The sequence below is a fragment of the Abrus precatorius genome, unplaced genomic scaffold (assembly GCF_003935025.1).
Source record: "Abrus precatorius isolate BTA unplaced genomic scaffold, Abrus_2018 Scaffold11, whole genome shotgun sequence".
In the NCBI taxonomy this organism is placed as follows: domain Eukaryota; kingdom Viridiplantae; phylum Streptophyta; class Magnoliopsida; order Fabales; family Fabaceae; genus Abrus; species Abrus precatorius.
Genome location: NW_020874303.1, coordinates 2,668,926 through 2,690,096, shown reverse-complemented (window position 1 = coordinate 2,690,096; position 21,171 = coordinate 2,668,926). Strand labels below are relative to the sequence as shown.

Sequence of the window (21,171 nt, the reverse complement as noted above, 5' to 3'; positions counted from 1 at the left end):
ATTAAAAAAACTTAAAATAAATTTTATAAATAGAAAAATATTTGTATTTATAAAAGCATAAAAAATTATGTAAGAACTTTAATTTAATAAAATTTATAAATATGTAAATAAAAAATATTTAATTCACAAATATTTTTCATGGTGTGAAAGTACGGAGAATATATTCACTTTTATGTTTCATTTCTCAAATACTAAACTTTCTGTGACACCTTCGCCTTTGTTTTGTGTTCATTGTTCGACCACCTCACCTCAACACAGGCGGAACACAACGCTCCACTTCTTTTCTCTTTGTGCGAGAAGCCAAACCGCAACCCATGACTTCTCCGGTGGTGGCGGAGGCCGGTGCCGTAGCGGCGTTCCGGTCGGTGATGCTCCGGGTGCAGCAGGCGGCGGAGAGATCCCGGTCCAAACCGGACCGGGTCCGGGTCGTGGCGGTTTCGAAGACGAAACCCGTTACTCTGATTCGGCAACTCTACGACGCTGGTCACCGATGCTTCGGCGAAAACTACGTTCAGGAAATCGTAGATAAAGCTCCTCAGGTGCTGCAATTACTGCTGTTGTTGGTGTTATTATTATTATTTAAATTGATATTTTATAATTCATTAAAAAAATGCTACGTTAATTTCATCCATTCTGGAGAGAAATTTCTAATAATTTGGTTTTGGGGCATGCCTGCAGCTTCCACAAGATGTTGAGTGGCATTTCATTGGGCATTTGCAAAGCAACAAAGTCAAAACACTTTTGGGTATTTATTTATTTATTTAAATTTTGTTTCTAAGCTTTTTTCATTTTTGTTATATTAATGTAGAGCTTTCAGTAGAATTTGAATTGAAAATTGAGCCTTTGGTTGCTTTGAATTTAATATTGACATCATATCAGTGCTTCTTGTTCTTCATGTATAGGGAAACAAATGGGAGTGTGGTGTGTGTGTATAATTCATTTTTATTTGATAAAATTCACTTTTGATAAAATAAATTATTGAATGTGTCATTTTACTTAGTTTGACGTCTGGTGTTGTTGGATCCTGTCCTTGTGTTTGTACTGTATGTATGTAAATATACAATTGTTTTTAATTTGATTTCCTAATCTATTATAAAACTATAAAGTGTATGGAATAAATTGATAATAGTGACGCTTGAATATTATTTTTTGGTCCCTATACATGATGACTATTTTTATTTTGGTAGCACCATACAAATGTCGCGTTGTTATGGCAACAGCAGAGATGAAATAGGGACTAAAATTCACATATAAAGGTGTTTGATTGGTGATACCAGTTCAATTTTGCTATCTGAGCTGGGTTCAAAGTTTTTTACATTGTTTAGTTGGCTTTTGACTTGTTGAAAATGTTGTTAGACTTCTAGTATCTTGTTTGAACTTGTTCGGTTGTTCCTTTCATCAACACCTGGTGAATGTTAACCTTGCATACTTTATGCAGGTGGAGTTCCAAATCTGGCCATGGTTGAGAGTGTGGACAATCAGAAGGTAACCATGTATAATCAATATTACTTTTAGTCCTTAGAGATGTGAATTTGTTGTTATTTTAATTTTGATTTTGTGCTCTAATTTGAAGTAGTCTGGATAAAAATGGTCTTCATGTTGTTCTCAGTTATTAACTACTATTTGGTATTGCTGTTGCCATTTACTAGGTCTATAGCTAGTAAACAAATAGCTAAAAGTTCAAATTGTGATTTTAATATGGCTAATTTTCTGACAAATACCATTTTGCCATTTGACAAACCTTAGTGTTCTTGTGCCTCTGGAACTGCAGATAGCAAATTATCTTGACCGCATGGTATTAACCCTTGGAAGAAATCCTCTGAAGGTTTTGGTTCAAGTAAACACCAGTGGAGAAGAATGTATGTTCAGCTTAAACTAATGAGTTACTCAAAATCCTTGTTGCAGTTTTCTGTTATTATGAGGTTTACCCACTCCCTTTGGCATTGATGCTAATTCTTGCTTGGGGTATTGAAAATCCTGATTGTGTACATTTTAACTTGTAATTTCTGTGGTTTGGTAATTTGGGGACCTTGTCTTCACGTGCTGAGTCTTCTTAATTTGGCATCAGGAAATAATTATTCATATTTAGTTCTGTAATGTTTCCCATGTGATTCCATAAATTATAATATAGATAATTCAATTATTCATTTTAGACAATGAAACAGTCATGTTAATCAGTCACTCCTAAGATAGTTGTTAACACAATTTACAGTTATTTGATTCTAGAATTGCAGCTGTCCTTTCATTGCTTGTTAACACAGTCTATCATATTCTTCTATTATGTATTAGCAATTTAGCATTGTTCAAGTATGTTGAAGTGTCTTGTATGTCAGAATATATGTTGGATTTTTCTACTTTTGCAGCCAAATCTGGTGTTGATCCTTCCAATTGTGTTGAGCTTGCAAAACATGTGAAATCGAGCTGCCCAAACCTAGTGTTCTCTGGCTTAATGACAATAGGGATGCTTGACTATACCTCAACTCCACAGAACTTTCAGGTGATAAATTCTATTCATGTGTTTTGAGCATGTGGAGAACTTCTCGAAATGATCTGGTTCTTATTTGTTAGAACTTTTCCATTTTAGAATTATTTTTTATTTCTTGTCTTAGTATTGTTTTATTGAAATTTAATCTTCGCTTTTACAATCATTTTGTAGTTTTGTAGTGCAGTTTTATGTGCCTTGCATTCCAAATTATATTTGTCTATTTGCTAAAGTTTTCTCTTATTGTGAAAAATCAGACCCTATCAAATTGCAGAACTGAAGTATGCAAGGCACTTGAAATGCCAGAGGAACAATGTGAACTGTCAATGGGAATGTCTGGTGATTTTGAGTTAGCGGTATGGAATAGTGTGCTAAAATTTCAGTTTTAATTTTCTTGATAGTTGCATTTATTATTGCATGTGTGATTATCTCACAATTCTGAATGCTTTTTAGCTGATAAGGGAATGGATTGACAACTGCATTAGGAATGGGATTCTATGATACTTGCAGTGATCATAATAGTTTATGATAAATGTTAGGAAAACACTCTTACATGCTATTGTTAAATGGAATTCATGCGGGTCCACTAAATCATAAATGAAACTCATTCTATAGGGGATTGAACCCACATTATTTAGTGAGCACTGCATAAATTTCACCCTGTAATAGAGTGTATTGTTAGCATTTTTCATAGTTTATAGATAGAGATTGTTATGATGACACTGCCGCACTGGCACATTTCTTTTAACTAATATTGGTTGTGAAGCATTTTGGAAATACTTTTTGACAGATAAGTTACTACTCACTAGAGTCTTTTTTGAACTTTAAGATTCTCAATAAACTGATATTCTTTTACTCTAAATCCAATTGCCTTTTCAGATTGAAATGGGTAGTACTAATGTGAGAATTGGGTCCACAATATTTGGACCAAGGGAGTATGCAAAGAAACAAGAGTAGAGGAAGTTGCAATCTCTCTCACCCTCTCTCTATAAATAGACTGTATACATTCACGCACAAATGTCCTGAATTGTATTGTATTCCTTTACCTTTGTAATTGATGCGTTGAATTGATAACAATAAAGTTCATAGTTGGTCTCTATAACAAAGAATACACAAATAGTCCTTTTTCTTGTTTTCTTACAGAATGCTTGTTCATGCTAACTAGAGAATGTGTGTGTGTTTGTGTGTGTGTGTGAGAGAGACAGAGAGAACAGCAAATAAGATGGTATGTAGTTGCAGCATGCTATCATCATGTTTTTGGTTCCTGTTTCTGGGCTTATTGTGGTTTATACTTGTGCTATGGGATTTTTTTGATTTTAATATCGTCAATGTTTTTATATTTAGTAAGAAATAAACATGTTTTGCTTCAAATTTTAATTTGCAAGCCAATTTGCACTGTGATTCATCTTCTCATTGATCCTGTCTTAAAGCAAGCATTTTTTTTATTCTGCTAGCTAACTGGATTGTAGCTAATGCTTTAGAAATTTTAAACTTTGAATTATGTTTTGCAGGCCAATACATGATGTGATTTATACTCTTAATAGTACATTCTTAAGCAACCAATATTTTATTCTCCTAGCTAACTGGACGCTACTCAATAATCAAGTGGTTAGTTATCAGCAGAAAGAAAACAAAATAATTACAGCTAATGTTTGAGAATTGTTTTATAATAATCGCTTCTTCCATTCAAACAACCTAGAGGCGTTTGAATACTATCTATATTTTGCATGATAACGAAGTATCTGACGTTGCGTTGTAGCTCAATTGAGATCTCATACAAACAATTTAGCTAGGAAGCCTGGGAGTATTTTATCTGTATAATATTATGAGCATTACTATTAGAACAAAAAATGGCGTATTGCAGAACTTAAAAGATTAAGGATTTAGGCTTATAAGTGGTGAAAATGCAAAGATAGAAAAATGGGTTATACGCATAATTTGTAAGTTGTGATAGGTCAAGAGTGAAGCAGGATAAGTTGACTCATAAGTTTTATATATATTACTTTTGCAAACATAAGATTTCTTATTTTTTTAATTATATTTTTCCTTTTTTTATTGTCTATTTTTGTTCAATGTTTCATTATTTAAGCAGATTGATTTGTCAATCCTCCATTAAGTGGAGTGGGTTGGGTTTTCCAACTCATTCTCACAAATAAGTTAACCTATCCTCCTACTTTTGAGATGGTGGTAGGAGTACAATATTTTGTCATCTCTAACTATAAAATGTTTGAAAGAAGTTATAAGCTTACGAAAGGGACTTGTGACATTTTTATAAATCTTTTTTAAAACTTATTTTAACTTTCTTTTGCGGAAAAAATTATAAAAATAAACTAAACTCTTTTAGCTTATTCCTATAATTTTTACAGTTAATCTCACATAACAAGCTCTCATTTGATAAGTATTTAATCAACTTTTTATCCCAAAAATATTTTTAAAATAAGTGATTACAGAGGCAAATGCATTTGACAAGGTCAAGAAATTAATTCATCTTATTTACTAACCTTTTTTTAATATGTGAGGATGACTAAAAAGCGAAAAAGTGAAGAGATTAAAATTTCAAAACAAAAACGTGTCCATTATTCTCATTTGTTTAAGTCAATCCAAAATCAAATACTGAGGTATAAAATTGTCTCTTAACAATATGTTGCTAGGCCTAAAGTCCCCAACCTTCTTACAAACAAGCTAGATAATTAGTTGCATTAGAGTCACCTTCATCTGACCATCCTAACTCTTGTGCTATTTTCGCTATCAACCCTAACAAAGGAAAAATATATTAAAACAAAAAAATTATCTTGAGGAACTAAAATTTTGGCATGTTATCTCAACATTGAAGTAAGCAAATAAGAAGTGGATTAAAGAACAGTTGGAAGATGGAGTAAGGCTTCTCTTGGAGTTGGAAAAAGCTAGAATAGATGACTAAAAGTTTGATTGGCTAGAAGAGTAGGAAAGAAATTTATCTTTCGGATTGAGATTTGGTACAGTTGACGCGGAAACTGCACTATGCATTTAGACAAAATTTTATATTTTTGTTTAAGCAAAAATTTATTAGCTTAAATGAAAATACAAAATAACGTAACGAGACGATGCAGTTAGGAGACTGAATTTAAATCCTTATCTTTCAAGCATAAAGACAACAACTGTTTTTGTTTCAAGGCTTCACAAATCCAAGAAAGAAATGTAGCAAAACATTAAAAAAAATAATGGACTCGAATGAAAGCAACCAACAATTGAAATTGAAGAAGATTTTTGAATATATTTTATTAATTACTAAATAAAATATTTATGCCTTTGTACAAAGAGATAAAAATAAAACTTTAAAAAAAATTAAAAAGAAGTTAGCGAGAAATAAATAAATAATAAATAAATGATCTGTAAACATAAATAAGTACCTTGTCTAGACATGATAACTCATATTTTACAAGAAAAACTAACATAATCTAAAATATCAATAATTTATGCATGAATAATTAAAATGTCATTGAATGATAACAAAAGAAATAACAAATCAATGTCACATAAAAATGAGAGATTAAATATATAATATAGATAAGAAGAAAATTTAAGAATAATTGAAAGTTTTTTAAACAGTGGAGGATAAATCAAAGACTAAATTTGGTGATTAGAAGTTTTAAAGAAATAGAGGAAAAAACTTCCTTTAGAAATGGAAAGAGATACTAATATGTTTGGAGTTACATAGACAAGTAAATAAAAAAGACATTCATATGAAAATTGATATCATTGAGAGTGGACATGGAGTAACTTCGTAGAGAATTAGAATAATCTCATGTGTTAATTTCACATTAGAGATGTGTAGTGTTTAATTTGACCATTCAAATTTATCAATATATATTATTTAATAAAAATTTATATTATAATAATATATTTTTAATGGTTGTGATCAAATGTAGTAATAAAGTCACGTGAGAGGATCTCTTTCCCTTCCTGCAGATTTTATTAATTACTACTAGGCACACTAACGTGTTAAAAATATGTCATCAAAGTGCTCCAATATATTGGATAAACCAACCCAAGCAAATCTCAATGTAGAAGAAAAGAAGAAGCAAATTTGCCAGGACTAGACAGATTATTACAGTATAATAGAACTCCATGTATAAATATATAAAAGGAGAAAAAAAGACCATGCAAATTATTACTAATGATTTTACAACAAATCACCGAAAAGTCATTATATATATGATTGAGCAAGAAACAAAAATTCAGAAGAATGACAGGTGACAGTTAAATGAACAGATTTATTATATAGTGAGACTAGGAATACTAAAAATGAAAATCTCTTAATATTAAATTAACATTACACTAAATCTTAACAAGTCCTCTTGAGGTTGGATATTTCTGTATTATTATAAATTTTTTAATGTGTCAAAAACATATAATAAACAGTTATATATAATAAATTTTTATTAAAAATTATAGAATATAATACATCGAATGAATAACATTAGCTATTGTAATTTTTAATTAAAAACTGTTATTTATTAATTTCTTATTATATATTTTTAAATGTTTAAAAATGATTTTTATATTATGAATTATAGTATATAAATTATAGAAAAATGATTATTATACAGTGAATAGTTGGATGACGATTATTCTACAGTATACAAATAGAATTTTAATATAATCATTATAATGGGATAGTAAATATATATATTATATTTAAATTGGAAGGTAGAAAATCTTTGTTTTCTTTTTCAGATTTTTGCCGGTTCACTTCTGAGTCAACTCAAAAACCTCTCTTAAAACTCAACACAACACTTCACTCGTTACTTGGTAGGTGTTCTACGCTGTTATGTTTTCCTTCTTCCTTATCTGAAACAATGACAACACTTTCAATCCCACTCAAAATCTGCTTCCACCCAACCACTACCACCCCTTTCCTTCATCCCCAAACCCAAACCGTTACTTTCCAACGCAGAAGAACCACAACAACAACGGCTTGTTCTGCCTCTGAGAACCCCCACCAACGCCAAAAGCAGAAGCAGAACCATGCAGAGTCCAAAACCAAGAACAGCCCTTCTGATCACGAAAAGGGTATCGACCCTGCTGGCTTTCTCGCCAAACGCGGCATTTCCCACAAAGCTTTTGGCCAGTTTCTTCGTGAAAGGCAAGAAAATTGGAACATAAATGAGAAAAAGTTACATGGTGCTTGATGGAATTTGCGTTTGGTTTTTCTGGGTCTGTTTTGTTTTATTGTTTATGATAGAAAGTTGGAAGCTTTAGTAAAAGGGGTAATTGTTGAGTAAGACACAGTTTTAAGGGCTTGCTATGATTGGTTGAAGCATCTATTAATAAAAATTGTGTTTTTTTTCCCTCTGGCATGAGTTCATGACCATATGCTGATACCCAACACCATAATAGGATCCAAATCCATTATATTATATCACTCTACATGATGTTATACACTTCACATAAAATAAGGGAGTTGATAGGTACCAGAGGATAAATAGAGAAAAGAGATGAGATTTGAGACAGAATACAGAACTTTCATGATGTATCGGGATATCCAACTGAGATACACAATAGGTCTTTTACACAAATAGATTCTTAACAACATTGTTATCATTTTACAATCGCAATACTAACCCTACTAACCTTTTTAGTCGTGTAAGAAGTCATGTGCTTTTTCTTAATAAAGAGCGGCATTGAGATATAAAAATAATATATAAAGTAAGGTGAAGGAGGTGTAACTTTTCATTAATAAGGGTGTTAGTGTAATGATTGCTAACTATAAGGAGGTAATTGTAACTATCCCTGAATAAAATGGGGAAAACTTGTTTGTTTTCATATTTTGATGTGCAAGTGAACGACATGGCTAATTTAGGCACTTTTTTTTTCCTAGGTGGATTGGAAATTTGATGTGTGGCATTATAATTATTATTGATTTTACAGGTATAAAGCATTGAAGGACCTGAAAGATGAAATTTTGAAACGGCATGAGAACTTGAAGGTTATGGCTTCCGGGTTAGTACCGCTTGGTGGCATTGAGTTTTAAGCTTTTACTTTGTTGCATTATTGTGCATTTTGGTTCTCTCAGCCATAAGCTACAGTCCTTGTAATGAATGTCTTTGAATATTTTAGCTCATTACCAATTCAATCAAACATAATTTGGGGAAAAACTGTGATATGTATTATGTTTCCCATGTGTTTTTGAAATTATTTATGTAATGGAATTATGATATTTAAAGTTACTGTTCCACTTTTCAGTATTCATCTCACAAATCTGTGCATGTGTTGTTGCTCCAGGTATGAATTATTGGGTATGCATCGTCATCCAGAACGCCGGGTGGATTATATGGAATGGGCTCCAGGTTTGACATTATCCCTAGTCTTTTGTTTTAGGCTCTGTCTGATTATCTAATCCCAAATGTTGAATGTGTAGTCTAATTTATTTTGTTTATTTTGGCCAGAATCATTCCTCAACTCTTGTCATATTTTTCATCATCTTTAGTTTTATATTATTCCTCCCTAAAAATTTGAATCAGTATGTTTGATATATCTGAGCTATACCTGTGGATGGTCTCAACTAACTTGAAATTGTCTCTTCTCTTTGAGAAATGTAGTTAGGTCTTTTATATCTGAGCTATAACTGTATCTACCTGTCCCTTGTTATTAATGTAAAACCTTATCCTAACTTGTTGCTTCTAGTAGCTAACACATGGGTCCTTGCCAAGAAGTGTGACGCAGTGAAAATGTTATTTTGTTAAGTTGCCACCAAGAAAAATCAGTTGTTTGAACTTGCTTTTTATCCATCCTTCTTGTTTTATTGATAAGCACATAAATGCAGGGGCTCGCTATTGTGCAATTGTTGGTGACTTCAATGAGTGGTCACCTACAGAAAATTGTGCAAGAGAGCATTACTTTGGTCATGATGATTATGGATATTGGTTTATCATTCTTCAAGATAAGCTGAGAGAGGGTGAGCAACCAGAAAAATACTATTTTCAAATGTATAACTATGTAGATGATTATGATAAAGGGGATAGTGGTGTCACTGCTGAAGAGCTCTTACAGAAAGCAAATGATGAGTACTGGCAACCAGGAGAGGATCGTTTCCTAAAAAATCGCCTTGAAGGGCCGGTGAAGTTATATGAGCAGATATTCGGTCCTAATGGACCTCAAACCATAGAGGACATACCAGACATACCAGATGCAGAAACAAGATATAAAGCATGGGCAGCAGAGCATGGGCCTTCCCGTACTGCTGTGATTGACAGTGGCAAAGGGTATGACATATTTAATGTGATAGTTGATCCAGAGTGGCAAGAGAAGATTCGTGCACTGAAACCTCCTATACCATACTGGTTTGAGACACGTAAAGGTAGGAAGGCATGGTTGAAAAAATATACTCCCGGCATTCCTCATGGCAGCAAGTACAGGGTCTACTTTAACACTCCTAATGGACCATTGGAAAGGGTACCTGCTTGGGCTACATATGTGCAGCCAGGTAAATTTTATGTCAATTCTTGGAAGTCAGTTAATTATCTGTGAATATATACTAGAATTATATTTGGTCCTGTGTAGTATCTTGTGGTTGCTTCTTTTGTAAAAGCTTACCTATGCATTCTTACATGGTATTTGTTTAGAGCTTGTTTGATGTTGAAGGAAGTGATTTTTGGTTTCGATTACTAAAAAATGGTGCTCAGTCTACCAGTAAATGAAAACTTCATTGAACATCCCCTGCAGAAGCTATTATTGTCATATTGATTGTTTTGACTCTTTAGCATTATTATTTATACTCTTCAAAGAAATTAATATATTATTACCACTTCCTTTATATTAGTTTTTGTTCAATTTCCTATGTAATCTAATACACTTCTTTATACCAATTCCTATTTTGAGTATGAAAAGCACTTATGAATCTATGTTGTAGTTGAAAAAAGTTTATTTTTAATAGAAAGTCAATATATGAGGTATTTTTATGCTATGCCAAAATACATAACAAGAAGGAAAAAGGTCTCTTTGCTTAGTTCACTTTGTGTTTGGGGCTTCCTTTCTACCAAGATGTGCAATCTATGTTCTAGTTGTTATACATATATTGTAATTATACTACTTTTGTGTTATCTGAATGGAGTTGATTCAATGCATTGCAGATGTAGATGGAAGGCAAGCTTATGCAATCCACTGGGAACCACCCCCTGAGCGTGCATACAAATGGAAAAATACACGTCCCAAAGTACCAAATTCCTTGCGTATATATGAAGCTCATGTTGGAATTAGTGGATCTGAGCCAAAAATATCCTCATTCAATGATTTCACAGACAAGGTTTTCTTCCTTTTCTTTGGGTTGGGGCAGGGGAAGAGAATTTATAATTTAACTGCTATATATATCTTTCATTTCATGTCTATATATTGTAACTGGTCACCTTGAAATTTTATTATACATACACACAATGCAGGTTCTTCCTTATATTAAGGAAGCTGGATACAATGCAGTCCAGTTGATTGGAATTGTGGAACACAAGGATTATTATACTGTTGGTTACAGAGTAAGTTACATGTTGTCATGATTTTTAATTAATTTTCTCACTGTAATTATGTTGTGATTAAATTTCTCTAGAAGTTCTTCAATTCAAGTTACTTCAACATGACTAGAAGGTTGGAAAATTTGGTAATCTCAGTGTCAAGATTGTAAATCTGGATGTGAGGCTTCTGTTCTAGGTTAACTTAAAAGGGGGAAGGGTAGTCTTTGTTGACTTCTGAATTGGGAGATTATGGGGAATTTACCTAATATATCTATTTAATTAATTATTGTTAAATATTAATGTATATGACAAAGTTGGGAGCAATTGATGCCAAATGATTTGTATAACAAACTCAATTGTAATGTGCAAAAAGCATACACGCTTTATCTTGTAATTCATGGCGCAAACAATGTGCACATACCTTGTACATGCTGGCATTATGCTTATATCTGTTTATAACTTTTTTAAGTAGCTTATTGCTAACGTGACATTTAGTGACATTATCATTTTTCACAACTAGATTTTATCTATGTATAAATTTGAAGTTCGCTACTTTAAGCTAGTTGAGAACATGCTCAAACTTCTATCTGTCGATGCAGGTTACCAACTATTTTGCTGTTAGTAGTCGATATGGCACTCCTGAGGATTTCAAGCGATTAGTTGATGAGGCCCATGGTTAGCATTTTTATTTCACAATGATGACCCTTTTAAGGAGATTACTTTTTGCACCACCCTGTTTTGCTATTCGCAATACATCACTTTTTTTTACTGACTTTTGGAAATTATTTCCAAAAGTGTTTGTTTAATACCTTCTAGAAAATAAGTTTTGGAAGTCATTTGCAAATCACTTCTAGAAATTAAATTTTGGAAGTGATTTTGTACCTTTAGAAAACTAAATTCTAGAAATCATTTGCAAATCACTTCAAGAAATTAAATTATGGAACTATAGAAGTAGTTTTGTACCTTCAAGAAACTAAATTATGGAAGTCATTTGCAAATCATTTCAGCAATTTACTTTTCAGAAGTTATTAAATACACTTTTGGAAATTAAATTTTGAAATTCATAATAAAAGGGTGGTGTGCATTGCAAAAAAAGAGGGGTGCAGAAAGCAACCCCCCTCTTTTAATTTTTTGTACTGACTATATTGACCTCCTACTTTATTAAGTCTTTACTGCTATTAAGCTATTGGAGAAGTTCTTTGTAGTTGTACTTACAGTGAAATGTCAATGTTGTTATTCTGACAAGAAGATAATGCTAGAGAAATGAAATGCAAGAAGACGCTGATCATATGTTCTGTGAATTCAATTATAGACCATTTTTATTTTGTGGATAAAATAATAACTCAGTTTGAAAGGGTAGAATACAACAGAATATTTTAGAGATAATTTAGAGAATGACAGTGCTTTATTATTCAAGACATCCATCTATATAGGCTTTTAATAGACTTAGTGGAGACTTTTCTGGGCTAATATTAATTGAGTACAACTTGCTAGACACTAATACCCATGAACGCTAAGTGCATGTTAATTTAACATGAGATACATCAATATACTATTTCACAAGTACATTTATTATTAATATTTCCAATTGAAGATCTTGGAATTGGAACTTGCTTCAGCCAAATATGCGAAAATCCTATAGGAAGAGCTCAATGCCAAGCACTTTGACATCCTTTATATCCCTGAAACCACTTTAGTGAGTAGATTTTAATCTTAACTGTTACCATTAAGATTTGGAGACAGAAATAGCATGATAGAGTAGGTTAGTTTCATTACTTGCCTAAGTTGCCTTTGTCACAATAGAAGGATGATCTTCCTAAGACTGTCAAGTCAACTGGACATGTAGCTAAATTAAAGAAGAAATGAAAGAAAAAAGCAAGCAAATTGAGTCAGAAATTGTAACTGCACTAGTTCACATGTTTCCGTATTTTGCATTAAAGGCCAAAATGATATATATATATATATATATATATATATATATATATTTAGGATCTATTAACATTAAGTGTCAAACTTGGACACTTACACCATTTAATAGTTTTTCATAAAATGTGAGATTGACTAATTCAACCATTGAATCATCTTATATTATCTTTTTAATCATGTATAATAAATTTTGCATAATTTGAACATTTGTAAGTACTAAGTATGTTATCCAAATTTTGATATTTCCTTATATTTTAAAAATTTATTACATGTTGAAATAAAGTAATTCAATGAAGTGTATTCATTTTGTTTTGTATGAAACTTTACAAAGTTGATCTATTTGATAAAGACATTCAAATCAACGGTTGGTTGATTAATCTCGTGTTTTATTATTAAGCAGAGTGTAAGTGTTTAAGTTTGACACCTGGTATTGACGGATCATAATATTTCTCCTCTTTCATCTTTTCTGTGCCAATAGACAATTTTGCTAACTCTGCTTTTGACTGCACAGGACTGGGGCTGTTGGTCTTCTTAGAAATTGTCCATTCATATGCAGCAGCAGATGAGATGGTTGGATTATCAATGTTTGATGGATCTAATGACTGTTTTTTTCATTCTGGTACCTGTTCATGCTGCTGGAACCTCTTTATTTAGTCACATGCAAGTTGGTTTTTTTTTCCTTGCCATCCTAATATTAATCTGCCAGTCTGACTTGACATCAATTATTAATCCATGAATGATGTCTCCTATGTTATCTTGATGTCTGTTCTTTATATTAAATTCATCTCTGCAAAGTTATTGAAATACATATTACTACAACACTATCCTCAAAATGGTTTTTTTATTTATATCTCATTGAATTCTTTCTGTTTTTGTAAATTGTTTTGTCGTGTTTTGATGTTTGCTGTAGCTCTATTGCTTGTGAAATGTTATCTACGTTTTTTTAAAAGTATTTTTCTGACTTTTAATGCCATACAGCCTATTATGTTGATTTTAGCATTCCTTGTTGAATAGGTAAACGAGGGCAACACAAATTTTGGGGAACCAAAATGTTCAAATATGGTGACCTTGATGTTTTGCATTTCCTTCTATCAAACTTGAGCTGGTATATGCAATTGCAAGGCAAAGAAAAGTTTTATTTGCGTCTTTGAGTCAATTTCTCTATCTGATAAGTCTATTGGTTTTTTTTTTTTTATACAGAACTGTGATTTTGTTTTTGTTATTTGTTTATTACTTTTTCTTGCTTCAGCATTTGGCAGGAGGTGTTGGTAGTATATGGTTACTTACTCATCAAATGATGTCTGAACAGGTGGATTGTGGAGTATCAAATTGATGGTTTTCAGTTCCATTCAGTTTCATCTATGATGTATACTCACAATGGTTTTGCTTCTTTTACTGGCAACTTGGAGGAGTAAGGCCTTTTCCAAAGTTTATTTCTTCTTATAGATAAATACTTTTTAGTTTCAGTTGGGTTTTACAAAGATATTTTAGTTCCAAGACATCTCTTGAATCCTTAGGTTGTTGTGAAGGCTTTAAGGTTCTTAAAGGTTTCCTGTATCATTGACAACTTTTGTTTGTTTCTCCTTGTGATACAATTTGAAATTTCAAAATTTCAAGTTAACTGAATTGTATTGGTTATATTGCTTTTAAAATAGGATACAAAATGACATTGAAAACTATATAGATTACAAATGCTAGTTTCGTTCAGGTACTGCAACCAATATGTTGACAAGGATGCACTATTATATCTTATCTTGGCCAACGAGATACTACATGTTCTATACCCAAATATTATCACAATAGCAGAAGATGTAAGTATTTTTGTTCTTTTCAATTATTTAGAATCTTACACACTATGCATACTTATGTGCATAGCTCCTCTTGAAAAGTGAACAGAAAAAAAGCAAATAGGCCATTTATTGTGAATTTGAACTATGTGCATGCTTCCAAACTGCTAGCTGGTTTGATGCTAAACAGCCATTATCCTCTTTCCTTCACTTAACTCTTGTGTGTTATGTTTGAATCCATTATTGTTCAGGCAACATTTTATCCTGGATTATGTGAGCCAACTTCTCAAGGTGGATTGGGATTTGATTACTTTGTCAACCTTTCTGTGCCTGATATGTGGTCAACTTTTCTTGAGAGTGTTCCTGATCATGAATGGAGCATGACTAAGGTTGTACTTGATATCATTCCTTCAAATAAATCAAATGTTTGGGTTGGTCCTGTTAGTCATTTTTTTTGTTAAATTCTTTAGTTTCATTGTTGTTACTTCTAATGCTGTAGATTGTTAACACATTAATTTCCAATAGAGAATATGCTGATAAGATGCTTATGTACGCTGAAAATCACAACCAGGTAACCTATCCTTTTTCAATTTCTAGAACAATGAGATTTATTTATTGGATATTGTTTTAAATGTAGTTTTTTCTTATCTTGATGACAGTCCATATCAGGAAGGCAGTCATTTGCAGAAATATTGTTTGGAGAAATAGATGAGAACTCACATAACTACAAGGAATCTTTATTGAGGGGATCTTCATTACATAAAGTATACTGTTCAATACACCTTAAATTTGTTATTTAGAAATAAAAGAAGTATTGGTAATTGTGCTGTAAATTTTGGCATAAATAATTATGCAAGTTCTGTTTTTGAATTTTATTTCCAAAATTTCTTCCTCCCTTTTCAAAATAAAAAATAACATGCTTTTGGTATAGAAATAACATGTAAGGTGGCTTTTCCGTTCAATTTTACCACTTTTTATTAATTTCTTGGCTTTTGGGCTAGATGATTAGATTGATCACGTTGACAATTGGTGGTCGTGCCTATCTGAACTTCATGGGCAATGAATTTGGGCATCCAAAGGTGAGGATTACTTGCATTAAATATGCATATCTACTTCCTTGTCTGTAACTGATAATGTGTTATTGTTTCACCTGTGCCAGAGAGTCGAGTTCCCAACGTCAAGCAACAACAACTCGTATTCTCTTGCTAATCGTCAGTGGGATCTTTTGGCTAAAGATGGTGTTCACCGTGATTTATTTTCATTTGATAAGGTATTAATTTGGTCTCTTGGTATAAAAGCTGTGTTCTTGGAAATTAATTGGGATATTGAACTGGTCAGATCTTGAATGCATCAATTTATATAGTGTTTGGAGTTTGCTAATTATTTTTTCTCCATATACTGCTAGCAATTAGTTGAATTCAATCTTTGTTTATCATATTTGACTTGCAGCTGCCTTTCAGATTCAGACTTCACATTTGTGACGGGCTGCCTGTAAGCAAACAGAGAATATCAAAATGCTTAGTAATGAAATTACTTGTCCCCTTCTTTTCAGGACATGATGAAGCTGGATGAAAATGTGAGAGTACTCTCACGAGGTTTTCCAAACATTCACCATGTGAATGACAGTTCAATGGTATATTGAATTTTTTTAATTCCTTTCTCTCCTTTTAGATAATTGGTGTAATTTTATTTCTGCCATATTCATTGATAGTTTAATGGTCTATTCACTCTGTTGTGTGGAGCTGTTGGCCCAAATGACCAGTTAATGGATTTGATGGAGAGGCCCATAGCATGGAGGGTGTATGTGAGAAAGAAAAAGAGTTAGAGGGTAGAAAAGGAAACGTAAGGTATGAGTTGGTTACGGGAGAAAAGAGTATATGGTGTATGGGGGAGAGTTACTGGGGGATAGGCTGAGATTTTGTTTCATTTGTCATGGAAATCTTGTAGGAGCCTTAGGCTCTGGTGATCACTGTTGTGTTTGTTTTCTACCATTAAATTCTGTAATACACTGTCTTTTTTTTATTGAATTTCTATCATATTGTATGCCCTTCATTTGTTAGATGATCATCATGCATTGCTTTCTTCTGTTTATAGATACGTCCATTACGAACCTGACATATTTGTATTATATATTTGAAGTGGTTTATTATACCATGCCACCTGTTGTCATTTAATGTATGTAGTAATTGACACTTTCATTATTTGCAGGTTATATCTTACATCAGAGGCCCCCTTCTCTTTATTTTCAATTTTCATCCAACAGATTCTTATGATAGTTACAGCATAGGTGTAGAAGAAGCTGGGGAATATCAAGTAAGTGTCAGATCATCATGAAATTTGTACTATTTATTTAATTTTATCTTTTCTTTTCCATGCACTGGTTTCCTAGCTTAATTTAATCTGTCTGATTGCAAAGCTTTTAAGCATTTGGTTTTACCCTTTGAAGGGATAACTAATTTTTGTTGGCACAGAATATCCTGAACACAGATGAAATAAAGTATGGAGGTCAAGGGAGCCTTAAAGAAGACAAGTATTTTCTAAAAACTATCAGCAGAAGGTAGTCATACTTATTGAATCTCATTACCTTCTATCTTTTGTTTGCTCTTTGTTAAAGGGGATACTGTTGGAGGAGAGATCTCTCTCCTTTGTTCCATCAATTCGTTCCATTAAATCTTTCTTTTCTCCTTCTTGAATCTCTTCTCTGTTGTTATTGTATTATTTTTTGTCTTTGATGTGTGCTAAATATGTATTGACAGAGTTGATGGCCTTCGAAACTGCTTAGAGGTGTCTCTCCCCAGCAGAACTGCTCAGGTTGGTATTTTTGTTGCAACTGTTACATATTAGTATATTACCAAGGACCATATATCTGCATGGTTATGTGAAGAAAGCAGTGAAAGATATCTAAGTCACTCATCTAGGTTCTCTCTAGCATGTATTCAATATCAACAACTATCTCACCAATAAGAAAAAAAAAAAAAACTAATCACATCACATTTTCTTGAGACACTATCCTTTTGGTAAAAAGAAATTGTTCTCTTTTTGTTGTGTGGACTCATACAAGCTTCAAAAAGTCAGCTTGGTTTCTCCTTGAAATTTTGAGGGAAAATTAAAGGAATGACTTTTTCATTCAATTTTTTTATATAAACCCTGTCCTTTGAAATTTTCACCAATTTTTTAACCAGATTTCTGAAAGTTTAGTTTTTGACTAAGTTCAATGGCGTCATGTGAACATGAAACCAACTTCATTTAGTGAGATAAGGCTAAGTTTGTTGTTTTGTTTATAGGGACACCAAACTGATACTTAGTAATGATTTCCCAACAACTTGGCCACAATTTTGATCCCAAAAGCCAACTCCTGCAGTTTGCTGTCATTTTATCCATAATAAATATATGGATTCAAAGGGTTGTGATTTCTGAAGCTCAAAGTTTGTGCATAATATGGATATAATATGGCAGTTAATTAAATTTTATGATGTTATTATAGGAGGAATATGAAGCAAATAATGATAGTTTCAATTTATACGTGTGTTGTATGGACAACAGAAATAGATAGAACCATATCTACATTTCAGCACTCAAGTTCCTCCTTTCCAAGTTAATAAAATCTGTTCATTTTTATAAATATAAGTTGATCTATATTACTCCTAGGATTACTCCCTGCGAAACTTATCTATATCACAGACCTTCAATCAAATATTATGCACAGATTTTTTTGAAGCGTATGTATATCTTTTCAGGTTTACAAGTTAAGGCGTATTTTGAGGATATGAGGCACATTGAACTTGATGACATTTTACTATTGACACCTCTTGGTATGTCTAGCAACGTAAGAAAAATGAAAAGGTTAATATGATCTTCAATATACCTATGTACAATGAAAGGGTAGATGTTAATTGAACGGCTGATAGTGAACCACTTTCCAAGGTTAAACACAGGTGCTTCACTGGTTATACTATCATCTTTCTGAAAGCTTTCAGTCAAGTGCTAATGGATCCTAGATTTATGAAGATGTAAGATACTGAAATATGGCACTGCAGGTTGTAGTTGTATAAAGCCATGATGATGCTTGTAGACCCTGCTGATCCATATACCACAAATGTGCTAGATTCTGTGCAAAGAGAGAGGTTGTTTTTATAAGGAGGAACTTATAGGATAGGATTTTTATTTTTTATTTTTAAGTTCTACATTATATTCATATGAGGAGAAACTTATAGGATTGGAATTTTTTAGTTTTTATATTAAGTTCTACATTATTTTTTATTTTTAAGTTCTACATTAACTAAAGTCACTGGTTGCACTGGACTCAATTGTTGATTTCTTGCACCTTAAGCTACAGTTATACCTGAATTGTCTGTATATTTTAGTCTAATTATGCCACAGGCAAAACTAAATTTCCTACATGAAAGGAGATTAAATTAATTAGAAGTTGAAAATTGCTAATAAGGTTTCTTCCCAAAGATGAAGATAACATTTGAAAAATGTAATAAATTTATTTTTATGAAAAAAGTTAAATTTCTGTGTGTTACTGCTATTATATGTTACAAGAAAGTGGTCGGTGAATATTTAAATTGAAACGAAAGATTTTATACTTTAATTGTTTTTAAATTACTGTCAAAATTAATATTTTTTATAAATTAAAAATATCTCATTTTCATATTTAAAATTAGTCATTTTTAAAAAATAGAAAAATATTTTCTTCTCAAAATAAAATTTTTCTTTTCAAATATTAAAAATGTTCTTCATAATTTTTAAATACAATCTATAAAAAAAATTATCTACTTTTAAAACATTAAATGGACATTTTCTCTCGATGGTTAAAAATGTTTCCTTTCTAAATTTAAAGAATTTTAAAAATTAAAAATATTTTTAAATAAATATTTTTTGGAAATTTGAAAAGGTATATCTTTTCTATCATCTTAAATAATAAATAAATATCTACATCATAAGTTTAAAATTATATTTTTTTAAAGAATAAAAAATATTTTTCAAATAAAAAATGATATACAATTTTCTTTTAAATTATCTGTTAAATTTGTCTGTGATTAAAATTTGGTGACTAAATATATATAAAAAATTAACCACCAAATTAGTCATCAAATTTTAACCACTAAATTTTTTTTGACTAATTTAATATTTTAATTTTTAACCTTTTAATTAGTTATTGATTAGTCATCAAATTTTAACAATTAAATAATTAAATGACTAAAACTGGTCGTTAATTTTTTATATTTTTATTATTATAAATATTATCGGTCATTAATACAGTTGTTATTATTATCATTTATTATCATTTTTTTAAAACATAAAAGATAAATGTCATTAATTTTTTTATTTTTTTTATAACATTGATTATGAAATAATAAATAGTTGATTATTCTGCCTATTTGGAAAAAATAAATGACATTCACGGTTATTCCTCGACCACTTATAATAAATGCGTAAAATACGTAAGAATGAGGTAAAAAAAAAATAACGTAATTAAAAAGATATTAGCTTTTATTATCTTAAATTTCTAAAAAGGCAAATAAACAGAAATAATATTTTAGCAGAAGTAACCAAATAAAAAGAAATAAAAAATGTACAACAGAGCAATGAATTATCATAAAATAAAATTGCATTAATGATTACTTTTGTCAAAATGTATTGAATGTCGTAATTATTCAAAAGTTTTTTGTTTTATAATTTCAATATACATTTATTGCTCCGTATTTTGTGCCTTAAAATTATTAACTAGTACAACTCACTTCATAAATTTTTATATAAAAATCTTATCTAAATGTATCCATTTATATTAAATAAGCATAATATAATAGTTTTTTTTTAAAGGATATTAATTAGACGCTATTTTTTTATGAAATAATAATACACTGTTTAACACTATATTTTCAATACTTTCTCAGTTATCAAATAAAATATCCATCATGAAATTTTATCAAATAATAATATATAATTTCAGTACATGTAAGCACCCACCCTTGCAGTGTTTATTAGTAATAAAAGAAGACATTTATTAACTAAAAATATAAAATATTAAACCGGTTTTTAAGATATTCAAATTATTTAATAAAAATGTATTAAATGTTTATGAATCAATATATGTACAATTGGTTTAATAATACATTTTTCATTTAATGAATATAAAAGTTAAGGTTTTCCCCTATTAATTAATTTTTGTCATGTCATAGAAAAAAATATAAAAATAATTATAGTAAAACCCATTATTATGTGTACAAGTTTTAAGGTGATAAGATAATGCTTTAGTCAAAGATCCTAACTCAAAGTGATTAATAGAAACTGAAACTCTAACTTACCACCTATATTAAATTCATACAATTTTTATTAATTTTATTTTTATAATCTTACTTATAAATATCCTAAGATCTAATATATAACTCTTTCAAACACCTAAGAGAAACTAAACCCTTAAAAAAAAAGCATAAATTATTATAAGATCACCTTATACATTTACATAACATCATCTTCATTTGTATAA

At 31.0% G+C, this 21,171-nt stretch overlaps 2 protein-coding genes across 7 annotated transcripts; both read left to right on the top strand.

The window, feature by feature from the left end:
- The first annotated feature begins 186 nt into the window (after window positions 1-186).
- Window positions 187-3,855, top strand: LOC113855003 (pyridoxal phosphate homeostasis protein). Of its 3 annotated transcripts, none has more exons than XM_027486415.1 (7): window positions 187-539; window positions 679-745; window positions 1,439-1,485; window positions 1,772-1,859; window positions 2,364-2,497; window positions 2,740-2,838; window positions 3,362-3,855. In XM_027486415.1, the coding sequence occupies exons 1-7, from the start codon at window positions 315-317 to the stop codon at window positions 3,437-3,439; spliced, it is 738 nt and encodes a 245-aa protein (XP_027342216.1). In that variant the 5' UTR covers window positions 187-314; the 3' UTR covers window positions 3,440-3,855. The 3 variants fall into 3 exon arrangements, with proteins under 3 accessions (XP_027342216.1, XP_027342217.1, XP_027342215.1); XM_027486416.1 differs by having other exon boundaries at window positions 226-539; window positions 2,740-2,850; window positions 3,362-3,780; XM_027486414.1 differs by having other exon boundaries at window positions 226-539; window positions 2,364-2,515; window positions 2,716-2,838; window positions 3,362-3,780.
- A 3,407-nt stretch (window positions 3,856-7,262) lies between these two features.
- Window positions 7,263-20,919, top strand: LOC113854085 (1,4-alpha-glucan-branching enzyme 3, chloroplastic/amyloplastic). 4 transcript variants are annotated; one of them, XR_003502732.1, is made up of 22 exons: window positions 7,263-7,607; window positions 8,393-8,464; window positions 8,747-8,811; window positions 9,288-9,947; window positions 10,594-10,766; window positions 10,900-10,989; window positions 11,565-11,640; window positions 13,403-13,510; window positions 13,906-13,996; window positions 14,201-14,302; window positions 14,600-14,702; window positions 14,930-15,067; window positions 15,178-15,249; window positions 15,338-15,442; window positions 15,680-15,757; window positions 15,838-15,948; window positions 16,231-16,311; window positions 16,887-16,991; window positions 17,150-17,235; window positions 17,435-17,489; window positions 18,416-18,613; window positions 18,716-20,919. XR_003502732.1 is itself a non-coding variant. In XM_027484930.1 (21 exons), exons 1-21 carry the CDS (start codon window positions 7,321-7,323, stop codon window positions 18,446-18,448), a joined length of 2,691 nt encoding a protein of 896 aa, XP_027340731.1. In that variant the 5' UTR covers window positions 7,275-7,320; the 3' UTR covers window positions 18,449-20,919. The 4 variants fall into 4 exon arrangements, 3 of the variants coding, with proteins under 3 accessions (XP_027340731.1, XP_027340732.1, XP_027340733.1); XM_027484930.1 differs by having other exon boundaries at window positions 7,275-7,607; window positions 18,416-20,919; XM_027484931.1 differs by lacking the exon at window positions 10,900-10,989 and having other exon boundaries at window positions 7,296-7,607; window positions 18,416-20,919.
- Window positions 20,920-21,171: the final 252 nt, after the last annotated feature.

Coding starts and splice junctions, on each gene's coding strand:
- LOC113854085 (XM_027484930.1), top strand. CDS start 7,321: ATGACAACACTTTCAATCCCACTCAAAATCTGCTTCCACCCAACCACT. Junction 15,443..15,679: donor GGGGATCTTCATTACATAAA/GTATACTGTTCA, acceptor CTTTTGGGCTAG/ATGATTAGATTGATCACGTT. Junction 15,949..16,230: donor ATTTATTTTCATTTGATAAG/GTATTAATTTGG, acceptor CCTTCTTTTCAG/GACATGATGAAGCTGGATGA.
- LOC113855003 (XM_027486414.1), top strand. CDS start 315: ATGACTTCTCCGGTGGTGGCGGAGGCCGGTGCCGTAGCGGCGTTCCGG. Junction 746..1,438: donor CAAAGTCAAAACACTTTTGG/GTATTTATTTAT, acceptor TACTTTATGCAG/GTGGAGTTCCAAATCTGGCC. Junction 2,839..3,361: donor CTGGTGATTTTGAGTTAGCG/GTATGGAATAGT, acceptor TTGCCTTTTCAG/ATTGAAATGGGTAGTACTAA.